This window comes from Odocoileus virginianus, chromosome 7 (assembly GCF_023699985.2).
Source record: "Odocoileus virginianus isolate 20LAN1187 ecotype Illinois chromosome 7, Ovbor_1.2, whole genome shotgun sequence".
Lineage (NCBI taxonomy): Eukaryota > Metazoa > Chordata > Mammalia > Artiodactyla > Cervidae > Odocoileus > Odocoileus virginianus.
Window position 1 is genome coordinate 82,883,147 of NC_069680.1, and position 21,164 is coordinate 82,904,310.

The window sequence follows — 21,164 nt, forward strand, 5'->3', positions numbered from 1 at the left end:
AAAGCTTGAAGGAAAAAATATCTCTTAGAATTCTTACCCTAAGGGAATACCTCCTACTAGGAGAACCTGATTTTTGCTCCCCATGCCTTGAGACCAGAGCTCTCTGGATTACTTATCTTATCTAGACCATCTCTTTATAAAAAAAAAAAAAAGGAATGAAGTCTTTTAAAATTTTCTTAACTGTTATTTACTATTAGTGAGTTTTACTGGAACAAAACCAGAAATATAGACCAATGGAACAAGATAGAAAGCCCAGAGATAAGCCCATGCACCTATGGGTACCTTATCTTTGACAAAGGAGGAAGAATACACACTGGAGAAAAGACAGTCTCTCTAATAAGTGGTGCTGGGAAACACAGCTGTCCAGTTTTTACACACAGCTGTCCTGTAAGAATGAAGTTAGAACTCTTCCTAATACCATACACAAAAATAAACTCAAAATGGATTAAAGATCTAAATGCAGGCATACATATTAAGAACCAGTTCGTCGGAGTCTCAGATACATTTCTTTTTTTTTTTTTTCAGATACATTTCTAAGAAATTCTTTAAGCTAGATAGACATGGAAAAATTCCTGCAAAAGGGATTTAAGTAGTTTGTAGCTGGAAAAATAAGTTATATCATCCTCCAATCTGTCATCTACCAGCCGTTTCTTCCTTAATTATGTACCATGAAATAGCACTAAAATCTGGTAACTCAAAGAATTTTCTAACAGCTCATAATATTGGAATCCACTAACTCCATTGAATGTAAGGTACAAATAATTGCTTTCTCCAAGCAAAACTACTGAAGGAGAAAAATAATTGTTTTTATAGTTCTAATTCTTTTCTCTGGATCTTTGGATGTGTGTCCTATGTTGGGATACTGTGTAAGTAAACTCTGCTTGTGTGTGTTGGTGAGGTGGCTTGTATAGTCGGGGGATTCTAATGAGTTTCCATAGAGGTACCAGTGTCACAGCAATGTAGCACCATCTTGTGGGCAGAGGAGGTAACTACCACCCTAAATTACAGAAACTGCATTTCATGCCTTTAAAATGGATTAGGACTACAGCAATAGATTTTGAGGTTATGTTTTAACTAGAATCTTTTATTAAGTGGCACAAGGTAAAAAAAAAATATGTGACTAAAATGACCCCTCTATTCTCAGAAACAGAAAAGGGAACTAGTACTATCCAGGAATGATACAAATCCAGCAAAAATATTCAAATATACTCACTTAGTGCTGAATAAATGCAAGGTACCAGCCAAGTAAAATTTGAGAACCACCACCCCAGGGACCCTGTGATATTTTGTTTAATCACTCTCTCATGAATTAAAGAATCACTGGAATGATTTCATTGTTTCCCCCAAGTTTCTTTTCCATCAGTTCCTAATTAGCTCCCCTCTCCAAAGTTTCCCCAGGGAATCAGTGAATATTAATTATGGTAATATGGTCACAACACAGATAGAAGAACACTGATATAGCTCAGGACTAGAGAAGAAAACTCACACTGAATGCCTCTCTGACTGTCTATTGTCTATATCAAAAGCAGAAAGAAGCCTTACCTTAAAGAAAATAGATGATTTTAAATTATGTCTGACATGCCAGACAGTCCAGTGAGTTGTCTTTCAAGTTACACTTTGGCTAAAAGCAAACATTAGAAGAGAACCTGGAAAAGCACCTTTTTTTTGGCTCCCAAAGAGGTCAAAGGTAAAATGAATGAGGACCACATAGCCAGTTCTCACCTCATCAAATCACTTAATCAATGATGTATATACTGTGTACTTCTGACTACCCCATAGCAGCAATTTTCTGATCAATTAAGGACTTCTGCAACCAAAGAAGTCACAATACATAGCAAGCTGCAAGGATTTTGTAGTATCTTTACAAGACAATGTATACATATTTTACATAAAATAAAACTACTGTTACTGTTATTTAAATCAAATTTCCACACTATTACCAAACATCTCAGGAGAACACTGGAATCTGTAAAGAGCACTCTGAAATGTAATACATATATAGAGAGACAGATGCATGCACAGATATACACATCTTCTGCGCATTCTCTATGCGCTGGGCTTCCCCGGTGGCTCAGTGGTAAAGAACCCACCTGTCAAGCAGGAGATATGAGACTCGGGAACAGCCCCTGACCAGGAGAAGGAAGTGGCAGCCCTCTCCGGTATTCTTGCCTGGGAAACCCCGTGGACAGAGGAGCCTGGAAGGCTACAGTCCACAGGTGGCAAAGAGCTGGACTTGACTGAAGCAACGAGACAGCAGCCCCACGGGCGCAGCCCTTGCTCTGTCATCATCCTTTCCCGTGAGAAGGCAACTGTGAGACCCAGAGGGGCGTTGGAGATGACCTTAAAGCGCAACACGGAACATCGAAGAACTTTATGAATCGACATATGTTTGCTGTTTTGTATTCTGTTCAGTTTCTCCCAACATGTCATCCACTCCAGTTCAGTTGCTCAGTCATGTCAGACTCTCTGCGACCCCATGAACCTCAGCACGCCAGGCTCCCTGTCCATCACCAACTCCCGGAGCTTACTCACACTCACGTCCATCGAGTCAGGGATGCCATCCAACCATCTCATCCTCTGTTGTCCCCTTCTCCTCCTGCCTTCAATCTTTCCCAGCATCAGAGCCTTTTCCAATAAGTCAGTTCTTCATAATCCATTTATGTTATATCACAATGATTTAAAATATTTTTTAAAAGGTTGCCTAGAATTACTGGTTTACTTCCCTCCTGGCTCAGCTGGTAAAGAATCTGCCTACAGTGTGGGAGAACTGGGTTCGATCCCTGAGTTGGGAAGATCCCCTGGAGAAGGGAATGGCTACCCACTCCAGTATTCTGGCCTGGAGAATTCCATGGCCTACAGTCCATGGGGTCGCAAAGAATTGGACACAACTGACCAACTTTAACTTTCACTTTTTTACCTCAACAATTTTGAACCCTTAGATGAAGGTGGGCGATCACTGAGGCACTTAATATACCTTGCTAAGGGTGCGAACAGCAACCTCAGTGCCCCAGATAACAGCCCAGCTCCTTGTGGAAGCAAGAAATTGATGTTCAGATTTTAAAAGGTAACAGATTTTAAAAGGTAGCCTAACAATTTTGATGACTAATGAAAAGTTCGCCTAAATTACGATGTTAAAATATACCTCTGTTCCTTCGTTTCAGACTTTGATTTGGTTAAAAAATGAAGTACGAAGTTTAAGTTAAATGTTCCATTTGACTTATCCCCCGCCCACCAAAAGACCAAAACCCTAAACTGTTGTATCATGCTAAATATATAGATAAATAATCAGCTCTTTGCTGCTAATTTACTTTGAGTTTGTATCCTTCCGTGTACTCTACTTTTCTTGCTATTATGATTAGAGACAGAAGTCTGCCACCGGTAGAGGTCAAAGAAATCATTTCATTGCTTTTATGTTTCTTGATTGTTTAAGTATTTTTAGAAAGATGTGCTTGTTCTGGATTTTCACCATGTTGTGTAGTGCTGGTTCAATGCAATCAGCTAAAGAGGAATTCTGCTTTGATTTCCAAAGGAGTAAACAATAAACATCATTAGTAGGAGAGGATGTTCGCAGTCAGATACACTGCTTCTGGTCCCCTATGCTCCCTCCCCAGGCTGTTTCACAAGTGAAAACTCACTAGGTCGTTATGTTCTGACCGCAACTGAAGCAAGAGGTGAAGATGCTCAGCCATGAAATCTCAGCCCCGCTCAGATGAAACAAACAGCAGACAGGAGGGAGGAACACACCATTCCGAGGGCACGTGGGGCAGGCCGTACCTGAAGGTAAACTGATGCGGTGGCCGTCTCTGAGCTTCAGGCGGCTCCTCTTAAACTTGCCCTTCCTCTTCTTGACGTTGGGCTTCTCCTGGTTCAGCTGGAAGATGAGGATGTTGAGCTCTCGCTCCAGCACGTCGATCTCCCGCGCGGCGAGCTGCTGCTCCCGCCGCCGGAGCAGCTCCTCCTGCGACTTCTGCTGCAGGGCGGCCCGCGTCAGCTCCTCCTCCCGGGAGCGCAGCTCCTGCCGCCGGGACGGGGGACAGGACCACGGTCACTACAGGCCTCCCGGAGCCTCCCCGCAGCCAGGCCAGGCCAGGCTGGACCCCAGCTCGCCAGGGGCACACAAGCTCCATCTGGCAATTCTGGGGTGTTCTGCTTTGTTTTGGGGGTGGGGGTCGGGGGGCAGAGTGGCTTATTTCATCCATGGTTCTTATTTCTATGGAGAAGGCAATGGCACCCCACTCCAGCACTCTTGCCTGGAAAATCCCATGGACGGAGGAGCCTGGTGGGCTGCGGTCCATGGGGTCGCACAGTCAGACACGACTGAAGCAACTTAGCAGCAGCAGCTCATTTGTATTAGGAGCTATTAGCATCATTAAGTATGGGGTTTGGAGTCTCACCAGGCGCGCTAGACGGTAAAGAACTCAACTGCCAATGCAGGAGATGTAAGAGATGCAGGTTCAATCCCTGGGTCGGGAAAATCCCCTGGAGGAGGGCATGGCAACCCACTCCAGTGTTCTTGCCTGGAGAATCCCACCCACAGAGGAGCCTGGGGGGCTACACTAAGTCGCAAAAGGTTGGACACGACTGAAGTGACAGCGCAGCATCATTAGGTGTCGAGTTTTGTGCCTCACCAGGCGGTTTCTCAGATTTGCCCTTCTTCCTGCAAGGTTCTTTCTGAAAGTTTTACCCACCTTTTTCAAAGCCCAACTCAGAAGAAGGCAGGGAAGCATCCCCCTGGGCTGAGGCACTACGGGCTGGTCCCCTGACACAGGCAGGCTGCACCCCGTCCACGGGATGCATGCAGGGCACCTGGCCACAAGCTCAAGTGTGAAGGGTGTCAAGCTGTGGGCCGCTGATCCCATCTGTCCATGGCCAAGAAGAGGCATCACGTGTCTTTATACCGAAGTGTAAAGACCCTCTCTCTCGTTTCTGGCCTTTACAATCACCTGGCACATACAATGTAACCAAGTGCTGATGTGAAGGACCCATTGGAAAAGACCCAGAACTCTAATCAGTGACTGAAATGGGGAGGAAATCTAAAAAGGAGAGGATATAAGTATACGTAGAGCTGATCACTTTACAGGAGAAACTCACACAACATTGCTTCAACAAAAATTAGGAAAAAGAAAGAAAGAAGGCCCATTAAAGCCAAAGGGAAAGCTTGATTAATTAAAGGAAAATTCTTCTAGTCACCGAAGACTGCAGCAGTTCAGATTTCTTTCCTTAGCGACTTCCTTGGGGCATTTAAGAATTTGCTTAGGGAATTAACACACTGTGGTGGAGAGACTAAGGGGAAAAGTAAAGCTAATGTGGCAGGAGTCAGGTGAAGGCCCATCAGAAATGAAAATGCAACAGCTCTAAAAGGACAAGCCACTGGAAAATACAGTCAGTCCACAGAGAATTGTTTAGGTTCCCGTGGATGGATGAAAACTGTCATTTCACAGCATGGATGTCATGAATTAGCTAACAGAAGTCCCTCTGTCATGACGCTTACTGAGTAAAATGTAACTTCCTCTCAGTTTTGGTTTTAGAATTATTGAATTGGTAAGAAATAGAAAGTCTATGAAGAATACTTTTATTCCTATTATAAAAAAATTACTAGTAAAACTGAGAACACTACAGTTTTTAATCTACATCCCCATTCTTATTCCATTTCTGTAACGTGTTCCGTTCTTTATCAGAGACATAAATACTTCCTTTGGTGCTGAACTGCTTTCTCTTGTAGACTACCCTGCCATAAATCAAGCACTCGCAAAGAAAGCCAGGCGTTTGCAGACTTTTGTTTACACTGCACCAGACAAGTTTAATCTTAGAACGTGTGTGTTAGTCTCTCTGTTGTGTCTGACTCTCTGAGATCCCATGGACTGTAGTCCACCAGGCTCCTCTGCCCATGGAATTCTCCTCCAGGCAAGGATACTGGAGTTGGTAGCCATTCCCTTCTCCAGGGGATCTACCTGACCCAAGGATCGAACCTGAGTCTCTGGCATTGCAGATGGGTTCTTTACCATCTGAGCTACCAGGGAAGCCCAGATCCTAATGCCAAAAACTTTGTGAGAAACTCCACCTTCTCAGGCAGAGCCTTGGGCTGTGAACTTAGAGAGCTACAAGCTTGGTGCGAACATGTTACACTTCATATGAGGCCATACTTTCCAGAGGCCACCTCAAAAGTACTGATGTGAAGAATCACTGCAAGACAGACGCTCATGGAAAGGAGGAGAGTTGAGCCATGGGACTGGATTCATAAGGGAAAATAAATATGGAGGAGCATCCTCCCACAAACAAATAAGGTAATATCAAGAAAAAAAGGAGAGTCGTAAAAATAAAGGTTCTTTTTGTGGATCAATTCTGATCTTACTACTGTAAGTCTACCAAAGTAGACTGAAACTCAGCTTTGAAACATTCCTTCAATTTGTTTTTTTCTAAACAAATTTCATAAACAAAATGATGAGAGAAATGATTTCCTTAAGACCAATCACTATTCAAATCAGTTCTGCTAATATGTATCAGCTGATTTATAAGGAGAGACCAGTATTTCTTCATTATATTGTGCCAAATATAAATAACTATTTATTACTTGAGAAGGAAAAAGAAAGAAGAAAACACTAGCTGTTTAAAACAATTCTGGAATCCATTATTTAACTGGTGGCTTTACAGTTTGTTCAAATTGGAGGTTTTACTGTAGTGTATTTGGGGAGGATCATTCCAGTCAACTTCTAACTCATTACTGTCTGCCCTTCTGTTAAGATATTACTTTTCAGGAGTGTAGATAACAACCCAATTAGCTATTGTAGAATGAAATGGCATAAGGAAGAGATAAAGGCTGTAAATTCACTTAGGCTTTTTGTGTTATTGCCACAGTAATTGAATAAGAAACCATTTTTAATTCCAGGTCTCAAACTAAAATGTAAAACCCTGTGCAGTGACTTTATAAATTAAAAAAAAAAATCACTTGCTTAAGACTTCATAAGAGAAAAAAATAAGATCAAAGAGAAAGTAGCCAAGTACTCTTCTGAATGAGTTTTAAAACATTCAAAAGTATATATATAAAAAAAATAGTCTGGGGTATCAGAAGCTCTTTGGATTCTTTGAAATTATGAAGCACACAAAAACATTCTTCTGGCTGCTGAGATTACTAGGCAGTGCTATGTGTTTAATTGCTTGGCACAGGCCATTCTAGTAATGGAAAACCCACATTCCTGGCACGAGGTGTTAATCATTAACAGCGACAGGCCCTCGCATAGTGGTTCAAAGACAGGTGCACACACCCAGCGCACAGAGACAGACACGCAAAGATAAGAAGCCAGGAATTTGGGGAGGCACCGGTATCTATGGAGGCCACGGTTTACTGAATAACGCAGAGCACGGCCAAGTCACTGACCATTAATTCCAAGTCTGACGCCTCCTACCTCAAGCAATCAGTGAACAAGAAAGGCAGATAGAGCACATCTACTGTGCTTTTGACTCTATCAAAAAAGATGCAACTTGAAACCTTCCAGCAAAAAAAAAAAAGACTATATATTCTTTAATTGTAAATCCAAGGCCCACAACAAAACGCTGTATTTCAAAAAGCACTGTACAGAAATCATATATCATAAATATATCAGAAATCATATATATATATATACATATATATATATATGTAAAGACACCACTGCAGGATATTGCAAAAATGAACCCAAAGAATAGCAAAGAAACTACTTATAAGACCTCAACATGGAGAAAGAGCAGACATCCAGTCTTAAAGCATGCTTTTTTTATTTTCTCACCACATATGATAAGAATTGAGCTTCCCTTGTGGTTCAGCTGGTAAAGAATCCAGCTGTGAGACCTGGGTTCAATGCCTGGGTTGGGAAGATCCCCTGGAGAAGGCAAAGGCTACCCACTCCAGTATTCTGGCCAGGAGAATTCCATGGACTGTACAGTCCATGGGGTCACAAAGAGTCAGACACGACTAAGTGACTTTAACTTATGATGAGAATTAACTCACTGGTTATGCTTCTCTCCTACAATTTTATATATAATTACCAAGTTTAAAATAATAAGAGTCAGTTATTAATGACATTGCTTCCAAAATTTAAATTCTGTGATGCCAAGTTTTATTTTTCCTCCAAGTCTTCTTCCATTCCCCAAATGTTTTTTTACTTTTGCTATTAAGCACCTCATTTTAGAATTCCTGAAAACCATTTGGAGAGGGGTCCAAAAAAATCTTAAGAACGTATTAATAATATCACTGACAGTAATCCTTCAAAGAACTGCAAGGCTGCAAAAGTAATGCACTCAGTCATTTTCCAGCTCAGAGCCCCACTTCCCAAACACCTGGGCTGGGGACAGGGGTGGGGGTGCAGGCAGGAACCTGCCCGGCTTCAGTCAAAGCCACGCTTTCTTTGTTGCCAGGTGAACATGCACACAGGTCAGCACTTAGGAAGCAGCACGCAAGCCTGAGCCCTCTGGACACCTCGCTCGTGGAAGCCCACAGCACCTCGAGGAGGGGGACGGCATGGCGGTGACACTTTGTGGGGGTGTGGGAGGATGGCAGGACAGTCTTCATCAGCCAGTGGCAGCGCCCCGACCCCAGCCAGACAGTCTGGCCCAAGTCCTTGGTCTGCACCACTCTGCTCGACTGCTAGAGATGCTGGCATTCTGCTAAAAACTTAATATACGCGGGCAGGGCTGGTCACGGTTTGGTAGACTCCTGTGTGCACACCCCTGCAGTCTGCCTGAATTCCTCGAGGGCTGGGGCAGAACAGCTGAAGCGGGCTCAACTGCACTCCTGCTCAGCTCCGAGAGCTGGGAAGTTGTTGAGACCCGATCTTCATGCCTGGAGCACTCACCTGAGAGTCCTCCTGCTTCTGACCCCTGAACAACCGGAATATATCTCCTCCCTCACCTGCCGGAAAGGCCCTCCCGCACCGAGGACAGCCCAGCACTGCGCCCCCCCCACCCTCCTCTCCGCGGCTCCCGGCGCGCAGGCCCCTCTGTGTCCCTGGCCGTCCACCAGGGGGAGCTCTTTAAGACGTGGTGGTACTCAGTCGCTTCAGTCGTGTCCGACTCTGTGACACCAAGGACTGTCGTCCGCCAGGCTCCTCTGTCCATGGGATTCTCCAGCCAAAAATACTAAAGTGGGCTGCCATGCCCTCCTCCAGGGGATCGTGCCGACCCAGGGGTCGAACCCACATCTCCCGTGTCTCCCGCCCTGCGGACAGACTCTTCACTGCTGAGCTACTGGGAAAGTCCCTTTCAGACATGGTGCCCTCGGCTGAACGTGACGCTGACGATATGATCTGAACAGACTCAAACAGGATGACTGTTTCTTATTAAATGAGCTCTAGGTACTTATTAAGGGGATCAGGGTCTAAGGTTGCATTTATCAGTTTTGAATTTTTAAACTCACAAAACACTGAAAAATCTAAGGAAGTCAGTAAATTACCTAGAAGTCTACTATTTGAAAAAATGGCTTACACAAAGAAAAAAGGATTTTAGCAGCTCACAGATTTCCCTCTAACCTTTATTTTTAGTTAAAATTATGAAATTTTTATATATACTACAACTAGAGAGAACAGCAAATACTCATGCACTTACTATCAATATTTATCAGATGCTAAATTTTTACCATATCTGTTTCAGACCTGTTAAAGTCTTCTGTGCGTCACAGTGAATCCTATCCCCCACCTTCAGACCTGCTGAACTTAAGCTGTATCCTTTATATCCTTCCTCTGTCTATACTTTGCCTTTCTGTACATTTGAATAATACTGTTTTATGTGGTCTTATAAATTTATACAATGTGATTATCCTTCTGCGACTGCTTTCTCTGCCCAATATTATATTGTCTGAGATTTAGATGGCATTAGTGGTAAAGATTCCGCATGCCAAAGGAGATGCAAGAGACACGAGTCCAATCCCTGGGTCAGAAAGATCCCCTGGAGAAGAGAATGGCAACCCACTCCAGTATTTTTGCCTGGAAAACCCATGGATAGAGGAGCCTGGTGGGCTCCAGTCCGTGAAATCACAAAGAGCTGGACATGACTGAGCACTCACTCACTACTATCCATGTTGAAACATACAGCTGGAGTTCATTCATCTAAGTACTGTACAGATTTCTACTGTAAGAATATACAATGGCTTAGGCATTTATTTCCCTATTAATGGATATTGGGGTTATTTCCAGTTTTTCATTATTATAAACAATACTTAAAAGTGAATAACCTTAATTTCCTTGCGCATACGTGTGAGTTTCTTATATATAACCAGAAGTTAAACAGCTGAGGTGTCCTCCATGTAAGATTCAAAATAGGATTCATGGCATTTACACACTTTTAAATTCTCTTTTCACTGAGAAAATATGACAATTGGGACTTCGCTGGTGGTCCAGTGGTTAAGAATTTGCCTGTCAATGCAGGGGACACAGGGTGGATCCCTGGTGCAGGAAGACGCCACATGCCTCAGGTCAACGAAGCCCCACACACTGCAGCTACTAAGGCTGTCCGTCCCAGAGCCCGTGCCCCAGGACAGGAGAAGCCACCGCCACGAGCCCACGCCGCGACTGGAGAGCGGCCCCTGTTCGCCGCAACCAGAGAAGAGCCCGCACACAGCGATGGAGACTCAGCACAGCCAAATGTTTTCTACAATGACAATAAGAGTAAGTACTAATATCTCTCACCTATCAAGATATATATTAGGAACCTGTAAAGAAATTTTACTTAGGTATTTAATATATCTATTGAACGTCTACCACGTGCCAAGTTCTTTGCTCAGTGTTCCAGATGAGTGTGGCCAAGGATAAAACAGAACAGCTCATGAACTTAACGAGTAGGAAAGGCAGACCCAGGACACACGAAGAAGCAGATAATAATGAAGTAGGACCCAGTGTGGCCGTGATAAAGTGTCGGACGCTGTGACGCTCTATGTGGTGCAGAAGATGAAGGGCCTGGGGGCCTGAGGGGGAAGCAGCAGCTGTGCGGGAGGGTGAGCCAGGCAGGGACAAAGAATACACACAAAGGCCAAAGGCAGGAGAGCGGCACTGGGGGAAATGGGAGAGTTCAGTCTGGCTGGGGACAAAGGGAGGCTAAATGTGGGAGAACACAGGACATTGTAAGGAAAAGGAGTCGGCCACTGAGGCAAGGTGGTTCTGAGTTGCGTTTTAGAAGTGTCACCGGTGTGCTGAAGGGCTCAGTTAGGGGAGCAAGGCTGGATGCAGGGCACCCAGGCAGGATGCTGCTGCAGGGAGGCAGGTGATGAGTGAGGACCACAGCGGTCAGGGGAGTGAATTACCACTGATGGTCTCGGTCACAGGGGAGGCCACATCTTCAAGACCCTTGAGACTGGGTACCTACGGGAACAATATCTCATTACCACACAAAGGAAGCAGGAGGAGGGAAGGCAGATGGGGAGTGAGAAGGAGGTTCTGACTTCAGTGGTTGACTGGCAAGGGTTGCGGGGTAGCACATCAAGCCCCTTTTGAAAATGTGTCAGCGGGATCCAAACCCTTAGCCTGGTGGTCCAGCACTGCTCACGGATGTGGGATGCCACATCGCAGGGCTCTCACACTTGTCCCAGCACACAGCAGACATTCAGCACATTTGCTGGGAGGAAATTGTAACATGGAAACTGAGAACAATTTCCCCAAAGACATGCTTTTAAATTGTATTTTTTTTAAGAGAAAAATTTACTGTTGGGGGAATACCCATGACATATCTTGTATTAATTCCCAATTCAGCCTGGTAATAGCAGAAGTAAGCTACTCGTAGACTGAATTTAGTATCTTGGCCCCATACACAGTATTATTATACACTAGCTCAAGAACTGTTATGCATATATATGTGTGTGTATATACACACATATATTCAAACCACAACATTTTTGCTCTTTCTTCTGCACTTAGGTTGGCTATGTGCCTTCAGTATTATGGTCAATGTGAAAGTCTAGTGATGTAATGCTGAGTCATACTACACAAGTCAAGGTAATTTAACATGGGAGAATGACCCAGTTACACTCTAATCCCGTATTTTTACGTCAAGCACTGGAACATGCGAATGGACTCTATTTAGCAGAGCACTATGGTCTATTTAAAAAGAACCCTACTGTTTTAGGAGCTCAGCCTGGTGCTCTGGGACAACCTAGAGGGCGGGATGGGGTGGGAGGTGGCAGGGAGGTTCAGGAGAGAGGGGATATGTGAATGCCTACAGCTGATTCTTGCTGATGTATGGCAGAAACCAACACAGCTGTGGACAGCAATTATCCTCCAATTCAGAATAAGTGAAGAAGAAGGAGAAGAATTCTATAATTTTAGAATCACAAATATATGGCATATAAAGATGCCTTCCTGGACAAGTACACAGCTTTATGAAGTCTATCAATAACTTGCAATGTGGTGTTGCCCAGACATTTATTGCACATTGTTGTTCAGTTGCTAAGTCGTGTCTCACTCTTGGTGACCCCATGGACTGCAGCATGCCAGGCTTCCCTGTCCTTCATTATCTCCTGGAGTTTGCTTAAACTCATATCCATTGAGTCAATAATGCCATCCAACCATCTCATCTTGTTACCCTCTTCTCCTCCTGCCGTTAATCTTTCCCAGCTTCAGGGTCTTGGAAAATAATAACTGGGTCATTCTTCACATCAGGTGGCTCTTCACATCAGGTGGCTAAAGCATTGGAGCTTCAGCTTCAGCATTAGTCCTTCCAGTGAATACTCAGGATTGATTTCCTTTAGGATTGACTGGTTTAATCTCCTTGCTGTCCAAGGGACTCTGAAGAGTCTTCTCCAGCACCACAATTTGAAAGCATCAGTTCCTCAGCACTCAGCCTTCTTTGTGGTCCAATTCTCACATTCGTACATAACTACTAGAAAAACCACAGCTTTGATTATATGGACCTTTGTCGGCAAAGTGATGTCTCTGCTTTTTAATATGCTGTCTAGGTTTGTCATAGCTTTTCTTCCAGGGAGCAAGCAACTTTTAATTTCATGCCTGCAGTCACTGTCTGAGGCCTTTTTTGCAGAGTTCTTCTGTGTTTCTTGCCACCTCTTCTTAATATCTTCTGCTTCTGTTAGGTCCATACCATCTCTGTCCTTTACTGTGCCCATCTTTGCATGAAATGTTCTCTTGCTATCTCCAATTTTCTTGAAGAGATCTCTAGTCTTTCCCATTCTACCGTTCTCCTCTATTTCTTTGCATTGTTCACTTAAGAAGGCTTTCTTATCTCTCCTTGCTATTCTCTGGAACTCTGCCTTCAGCTGGGTATATCTTTCTGCTTCTCCTTCGCTTTCACTTCTCTTTTTCTCTCAGCTATTTGTAAGGCCTCCTCAGACAACGACTATTGTCTTCTTGGATTTCTTTTTCTTGGGGATGGTTTTGGTCACTGTCTCCTGTATAATGTTATGAACCTCCGTCTATAGTTCTTTAGGCCCTCTGTTTACCAAATCTATTCCCTTGAATCTATTCATTACCTCCACTGTATAATCATAAGGGTTTTGATTTAGGTCATATCTGAATGGTCTAGAGGTTTTTCCCTACTTTTTTCAATTTAAGTCTGAATTTGGCAATAAGGAGCTCATGATGTGAGCCACAGTCAGCTCCATGTCTTGTTTTTGCTGACTGTATAGAGCTTCTCCATTTCTGGCTGCAAAGAATATAATCAATTTGATTTTGAAATTGACCATCTGGTGATGTCCATGTGTAGAATCATCTCTTGTATTGTTGGAAGCAGGTTTTTACTATGACCAGTGTGTTCTCTTGGCAAAACTGTTAGCCTTTGCCCTACTTCATTCTACACTCCAAGGCCAGACTTGCCTGTTATTCCAGGTATCTCTTACCTACTTTTGCATCCCAGCCCCTTATAATGAAAAGGACATCTTTTTTTATGTTAGCTCTAAAAGGTCTTATAGGTCTTCATAGAACTGTTCAACTTCAGCTTCTTCGGCATTAGAGATCAGGGCATAGACTTGGATTACTGTGATATTGAATGGTTTGCCTTGGAAACGAACCGAGATCATTCTGTCATTTTTGAGACTGCACCCAAGTGCTGCATTTTGGACTCTCCTGTTGACTACAAGGGCTGCTCCATTTCTTTTAAAGGCGGCCCCCTGGTGACTCAGCTGGTAGAGAATCTGCCTGCAATGCGGGAGACCTGGGTTTGATCCCTGGGTTGTGAAGATCCCCTGGAGAAGGAAATGGCAACCCCACTCCAGTATTCTTGCCTGGAGAATTCCATGGGCAGAGGGGCCTGGTGGGCTACAGTCCATGGGGTTGCAAAGAGCCAGACATGACTGAGTGACTAACATACATATATATATATATATGCCTACAGTAGTAGAGATAATGGTTATGTGAATCAAATTCACCCTTTCCTGTCCATTTTAGTTCATTGATTCCTAAGATGTCAATGTCCACTCTTGCCATCTCCTGCTTGACCGCATCCAACTTCCCTTGATTCATGGACTTAATATTCCAGGTTTCTATGCACAAGAGAAGAATTTAATCTGTTGAACAATTATACACCTCAGACAACCAAGATAAACTCTGCATCATCCAAATGCTAAAGTATTAGAAAAATAGCTTTTAAACAGTAAGCACTGCCACTGAAACACAACACACCCCAAACCTGCGGGCTTCTGGGGACTGCTGACAGTCAGAAGTCACTTCCCCACTCGTCTGCCTTCCTATTAGGTGTGTTTCTGCTTGCCTGCTTTACACTGTGTATGTAGTTAGCATATACACAGCTTCAGCTTAGTTAATGCTCGAGTTTATTATTTTCCTTCTCTTAAAATGCATACACCTAGAGCTTCACTCATCATATTAAAAAGTTCAAAAGTTTTTATACAATTTTCCACTTTCTTCAACAAAGTAATGCTTTAAAGACAAAAGGAGGGGGAAGAAGGGGGAACTAGCATAAAAGAAGTTTTGAAGGACCTTATGGAAAACATGTAGCCCATGTTTAAATTCTGTTTTGCACCAATCAACTGTAAGAAGACATCTTTCAGACAAACTGTGACATCTGAATATGGAATCTTACATGGTATCAAGGAACTACTGTTATTTTTAAAGATAATGATGGCAAGAAAAATGTTTTTAAAATTCTTACCCATCAGAGATGCATTCTGAAGTATTTAAAGGTAAAATGACAAGAGTATAGGTTTTACCTTAAAATATTCCAGTTTAAAAAAACAGATGATGATAGAAAAAGAAATGAACAGTGACAATCTTTTGACAATTATTGAAGCTGGTTGATGCACACAAAGGGTTTAGTATATCATTCTTTCTCCTTTTTAAAGTTTTTTTTTAATATTTGAAAATTCCCTTAATAAAATTCCTTTAATAACCTTTAGTAAACTAATAAAAATAAAAGGAAAAAAAATAACCTTTAGTAAAAGGTTATTTCTTTTCCAGTTATACATTTAGAGTACAGTTCTGTTTTAACTGGAAGGAAAGAATCAACAAATATTGATGTGTGAAAATATTTTTAAATAATGGTTTAGTGGTTTAGTCTAGTGGTTCTTGCCTCATGTTCTACATAATCTTCATGAGTGTGAGCATGTTATGCAGTTAATATTTATCACTGACCTTTTCCTTTGTTCTCAACTCATCAAACATTTGTTGAATTTCCAGTTTCCAGTCATCTTGCATGGAATGAAAGGACTCTTGAGGCATTTCAGTCATAACTGCCTTTTCAATTTCAGTCAGTTGTTCAAGAATTAAGGCAAAAGATGGTCGAATGTGAGGGTCTTGTTGCCAGCATTCTAAAATAAATAAGAATCATGGTAAGTCCATTTCTCCACATGGTTCAGATTGTCAGCCTGTGTTGACAGGGTCTGTTCAAGATTTTAAACATCAGTTGATAATGATTTTGAAAATTTTATTTTATACCATGCCTGTGTCAGCAGCCTGTGAAATAATTATTATTAGATAAGACTTTTATTGTCTGTATGACTTGACATTAGTATATGGATGTGTGTTTCCTCTGTCTTACCATGAACTCTATCTCACCTAAGCTGCCCTCATCACATGACTTACAGTTTCAGAGTTCTAAAAGTCAATCCAAGAAAACCTAGGTCTCTAAAATGTTATAGTCACAAGAGAGGTTCTAAGTAAGGTAACTTACTGCCCACAAAAAGAGTTACTTAACAGTTTTTAAAAAGATAAGACCAAAATAGATAAGGTCATGGCAAAACCATGCCAGTTGAGACTGTAAAGGATTATTGATCATTAGGAAGGATTAAAAATAGCACATATGAAGCCAAATCAATATTGCCTTTGAACTCCACTAGTGTAGTTTGATGAAAAATTTATTATCATTCAACTGAATTTTGTATAAATGAGTTATTATTAAACTGAATTGTTTTTAAGTTACTTAGTTCATCAAAACTTAATCTGACATCTGAGATCAAAGACATGATTTGTTTTTCTTAAAACAGCATAATTATTTAAAATCATTTGAAAACATAATTACAGAAAGTACCCTTTCGGTTAAAAAAAATACGCAGATGTTCTCTTTTTTAGAATATTTGCTGGAGTGTAGCTGCTTCACAAATGTGTGTGAGTTTCTGCTGTGCAGCAAGGTGAATCAGCTCCGTGTGTGCTCGGCTGCTACACGGACACACGCGCCCCCTCATTTCTGGATTTCCTCCCCAGTTAGGTCGCTGCAGAGCACTGAGAGGAGTTCCGTGTGCTACACATAGTAGGTTCTCATCAGTCACCTATCTCACGTACAGATGTTCCAATGGGTGAGTCCCTTGATCCCACAGACACACAAAGACAGAGAATGCCCAAATACCTTTCATGAGCCTGGCAAACGGCTCGGGGCAGGTGGAGGGGATGGGCAGGGTGAGCTTGTTGACTGCCACCCCGTAGGCAACAGCCAGGCCGTCGATGCCACGGTAGGGCACCTCTCCGGTGAGCAGCTCCCACAGCACCACTCCATAGCTGGGAAGGAGAGTTTTCATAAAGTTAGATGGGGTTTTCTCCCTCATGACACAGTCAATGGGAGAAACATATCAGTGCCTTCATCCAGGTCCTAATAATCTTCTCTTCCAGCAAAGCCCATAGGGGCCCTTATCCCAGCGTGAGAGGTGTTCTTCCACTTAACATTCCAAACATATGCAATTTCTCCTTCCAGAAATCAGCCATGCCTTCTTCTGAGGAATTGAAACTACTTAGTGGATAGGAAAGCTTAAGAGCAGTACATGACTGAATTAAACAGTGTCCAGAACCAGGCCTTTTCACACTGTTGAGATGACTCATTGGAAAAGACCCTGATGCTGGGAAAGATTGAGGGCAGGAGAAGGGGATGACAGAGGATGAGATGGTTGGATGGCATCACCGACTCAATGGACATGGGTTTGAGCGAACTTTGGGAGATGGTGAGGACAGGAAGGCCTGGTGTGTTGCAGTTCGTGGGATCACAAAGAGTTGGACACGAGTGAGCGACTGGAAAACATGAACCAGGCCACATATAAAGAGCAATGTGGTTGTTCTGATGTTTGTCTTTCTGTCTCATTTTTTCCACATCTGAGGATCTTCAGGACACTGAAGATTCCAGCCCTACTGAATCTCATGCTATACCAGCACAGGACTGAAGTCCAAACATGCTGTTTTAAAGCAGGTTTTTGAAACTGCTTCTCTCTGCCTCTCCCTTTATATTTAGGAGATGTGTTACTCATGTGTTCCACCTGATGCCTACTAGTAATGGACAAAGAAATCCTGTGAGCCTCCCTGCACCTGCTGGGAGGACATGACACATCTTTTTTATAACCCAGGGAGGTAAAGTGAAAGGAGAATAAAAAACAAGGAACAGCCGCAGCAGCCAAGCTTTTCAAAGCATCAGCAGATGCGATGCAGGCATGTGCTGTGCTGTGCTGAGTCACTCGGTCGTGTCTACTCTTTGCAACGCAACGGACTGTAGCCTGCCAGGCTCCTCTGTCCATGGGGATTCTCCAGGCAAGAATACTGGGATGGGTAGCATATCCCTCCTCCAGGGGATCTTCCCAACCCAGGGATTGTCTGTTGCATTGCAGGTGGATTCTTTACCAGCTGAGTCACTGCTGCTTCAGTTCAAGGGCAAATGAAATTACATACAAGAACCAGCAAACACGCAGTAGAAGGATATCGAAATGAACTTTTAAATGAAGCTGAAGGACCAAATTTCAGTTCACATCCATACTAGAGACTGTAAGTTGGCCCAGTTCAAGGCAGTAGAAGGGAGCATAGAAATAAGCCTTGAACATTATACATATTTATTCTCTTCTACAAAACCAATCAGAACCCTAGTTTCTCTTTGTTGTTGTTGCTTAGTTGCTAAGTCATATCGGACTTTTTGTGACCCCATGGACTGTAGCTCACCAGGCTCCTCTGTCCATGGGATTTCCCGGGCAAGAATACTGGAGTGGGTTGCCGTTTCCTTCTCCAGGGGATCTTCCTGTCCCAGGGCTCAAACCTGCATTTCTTGCATTGGCAGGCAGATTCTTTACCACTGAGCGACCAGGAAAGTCACCTTTTTCAAAACATAAAGTGCATTCAGATTATCTTCTGTTTCATTACATAAAACATCAGTCACTCTGGACGCTCACCCTGACTTTAAAGCACATAAGCATGGGGAGAGGACACAGCTTTGTACCTGTGGATAATTCTTGCTGATGTATGACAGAAAACCACAAAACTGAGTACAGTGATTATCCTTCAATTAAAAAATTCAAAAAAATGCTGAAATGCAAAAGAAATTAGCCTATAAGGAAGGAACATATTTGCTTTAAGCTCTATTAACATAAGGGGCTTCCCTTGTAGCTCAGTCCGTAAGGAATCTGCCTGCAGTGCAGATCAGGGTTCGATTCCTGGGTTAGAAAGATCCCTTGGAGAAGGAAATGGCAACCCACTCCAGTATCCTTGCCTGGAGAATCCCATGGACAGAGGAAGCTGGCAGGCTACGGTCCATGGGGTTGTAAGAGTTGGACATGACTTAACGACTAAACCACCACTATTAACATAAGAAGTACAGTGCAATTCACTTTTCTAATCTTTTCAAACTTCATTAACTTTAAGGTAAAAAAAGTTTGAATTTTTTTGTGTTTTTGTGAGTTAAGTTTTATTTTGGGGCTTAATGAGGACTATAGCCCAGGAGACTGCATTTCAGATAGCTCTGAAAAACTGCTCCAAAGAGATGGGGGAAGGCCAGTGTTCAATATGACTCTAGTGAAGTGGGATACTTGCAGGCAAGCATAACATTTTGGCAGAGGCTTGCCAGTCACCAGGAATAGATAAAAGTTTGAAATTTAAAGAAGTAACTTCTCATTTCTTCTGTTTGCTGCTTATATATGATATTTGAACATAGTTTTAAAGACAGCAGACAGAAGGCAGCAAAATATGCCTAAGCAAAGGCAAAACAGCTCAGAAGCAATAAAAGCCATTTAACTGTGCGTTGGAACTGATTTCTGAGTCTCATTTGATTATCTCCTGACCTTAAGAGATACAGTGATTCACAGCATCACAAATACAGAAAGCCCTCTGTGAAGAAGAGCTGGTCTGCAGAGAGACTCTGGGGCCCTGGTGCAGGCCATCCTGGCCATGACCACTGCCTTTATAGGCCTCTCCACTAGTGCCCACTGGCCTCCAGACTACACTGGAAACATTCAGAAAGGGACACAGAAACAACAGAATGTGCCTACTCAAGTGGGGCTCACAGGTCCTCAGTGATGCGCTGCTGGCCCAGGAGCAGAGGTGCTTCCGTCCGGAGGCCCCGAGTCCAGGGCCCCTTCTCCACCAGGAGCAGTAAGAGGGCAGCACCGAAAGGCTCCTGGACCTGGAGGCAGCAGGCCTGGGGCTGAGCTGTGGGACTGACTCCCTGCTGCCTGTGTCTCCACTCACACGGCCTTGAGCTGATCTTGAATCACTGATGAAGTATTAGGGATATCTGCCCTACCCTCTCAAAGCACTGCTTTACATTTTTTAATAAAAGGAACATACAGTGCAGTACTTCTAGGTTATATAATGCTATAAGTATTAGTAATTAAGTTATAAACAGGATTTTTCAAAGGCTATCTGCTTAGTTTCTTAAAAATTATCTGTATTATGATGCATTAGCAGAGACACATACTTAATTTCAAGAGTAAGTAAACTTAATTTACAGTTCAATCAACAAAAATCATTTCAGAGCATAAGACCAAAAAATTCCTAGAATAACCGAAAATTGCCTAAATTCAAAGAAGCTTCCTTGTTATTCTCAATAGAAAATAACAATTTAAACAATAACAGCACAACTTTGCCTCTTGGAAGTTTCAGAGAATGAATAATTTAGGATAGGTCATTTTTCCAGAGCAAAGTAGTCTGGTAAAAACCAATCTGGAAAAAAAAAGTGGGGGGGGGACTATTTCTATGGGACAATTTCTAAAGCATAATGCATATTTTTCTGCTCTCTGAAACTCAGTGGGATATGGTATAAAAAGCCCTCTGCTGAGACAAGTGGTCTAATGATTAAAGGCTGTGGTGGCAGGAACATGGCTCTTAAGCCATGGATCAGAGTGTGCTATTCATTAGTTTTACAATTCTGGGGAAATGTCTAAACCTGTCAGTGTGAAACTGGGGTAATCACAGGAGTCACAGTAAAAGTCCAGTGATCATATCTGTCAAAGTTCTTGCAGAATGATAACTGGTAAGGAGGGCAGAGGCAGAGGACAATCACTAAACACACTGGTATACATATATAACACCAGCCCCACAGACCAGGGCGATGCTTCTTGAATGCAATTATTTTTATGGGAATATTACAAAGGAGGTTCTAAAGCAAAGGTCTGTGTAGCTCAGAGGGACACCCTGCCCTGCCTTCCACTTCCTGACACCTAGGACCTGCTCTAACACATCGATGCGTTCTGGAGATGTGTGCGGACGTCTGGCTCCACACCAGGTGGCTATGGAGGCCAGTAGGCTCTGGTCTTTTTCATACATTTCATGCTCTTTTGCTCCTGTCGCCTACTCTGTTCTCAACTGACATTTTTGTTTTTTTCCTTTTTTACCAGCTTAGCATCCTTCTCCCCTCTTCTGATTAGATGCTTCTACTGAAAATCAGACAACCAAGCTTATATTATACAACTGAGAAAAGAACAGATTTTGAGGGAATTCCTCTCTGCGAGTGTCTGGACTTTAAGACCCAGACTGACTGATTTTAGAAATTCTTTTTTTCTTACT

General features: G+C 42.8%; 1 protein-coding gene and 1 long non-coding RNA gene across 3 annotated transcripts in view; one reads left to right on the top strand and one right to left on the bottom strand.

Moving 5' to 3' along the window:
* The window catches only part of LOC139036093 (uncharacterized), a 39,316-nt gene extending 20,966 nt beyond the window's left edge, over window positions 1-18,350 (top strand). The window contains exons 2-4 of the long non-coding RNA XR_011488835.1: window positions 10,395-10,634; window positions 15,600-15,751; window positions 18,005-18,350. This is a non-coding gene — a long non-coding RNA (uncharacterized lncRNA). The remainder of the gene's footprint in view (window positions 1-10,394; window positions 10,635-15,599; window positions 15,752-18,004) is intronic.
* MAP3K21 (mitogen-activated protein kinase kinase kinase 21) overlaps window positions 1-21,164 on the bottom strand; it is a 56,733-nt gene that overhangs the window by 16,177 nt on the left and 19,392 nt on the right. For both annotated transcript variants that reach the window (XR_011488834.1, XM_020892522.2), the window contains exons 3-5: window positions 16,765-16,913; window positions 15,555-15,730; window positions 3,775-4,015 (exon numbers count right to left, since the gene is read on the bottom strand). Coding sequence is in view for 1 of the 2 variants with exons in the window: in XM_020892522.2 (XP_020748181.2) it covers window positions 3,775-4,015; window positions 15,555-15,730; window positions 16,765-16,913 (566 nt within the window). In the remaining variant the exon portion in view is untranslated. The remainder of the gene's footprint in view (window positions 1-3,774; window positions 4,016-15,554; window positions 15,731-16,764; window positions 16,914-21,164) is intronic.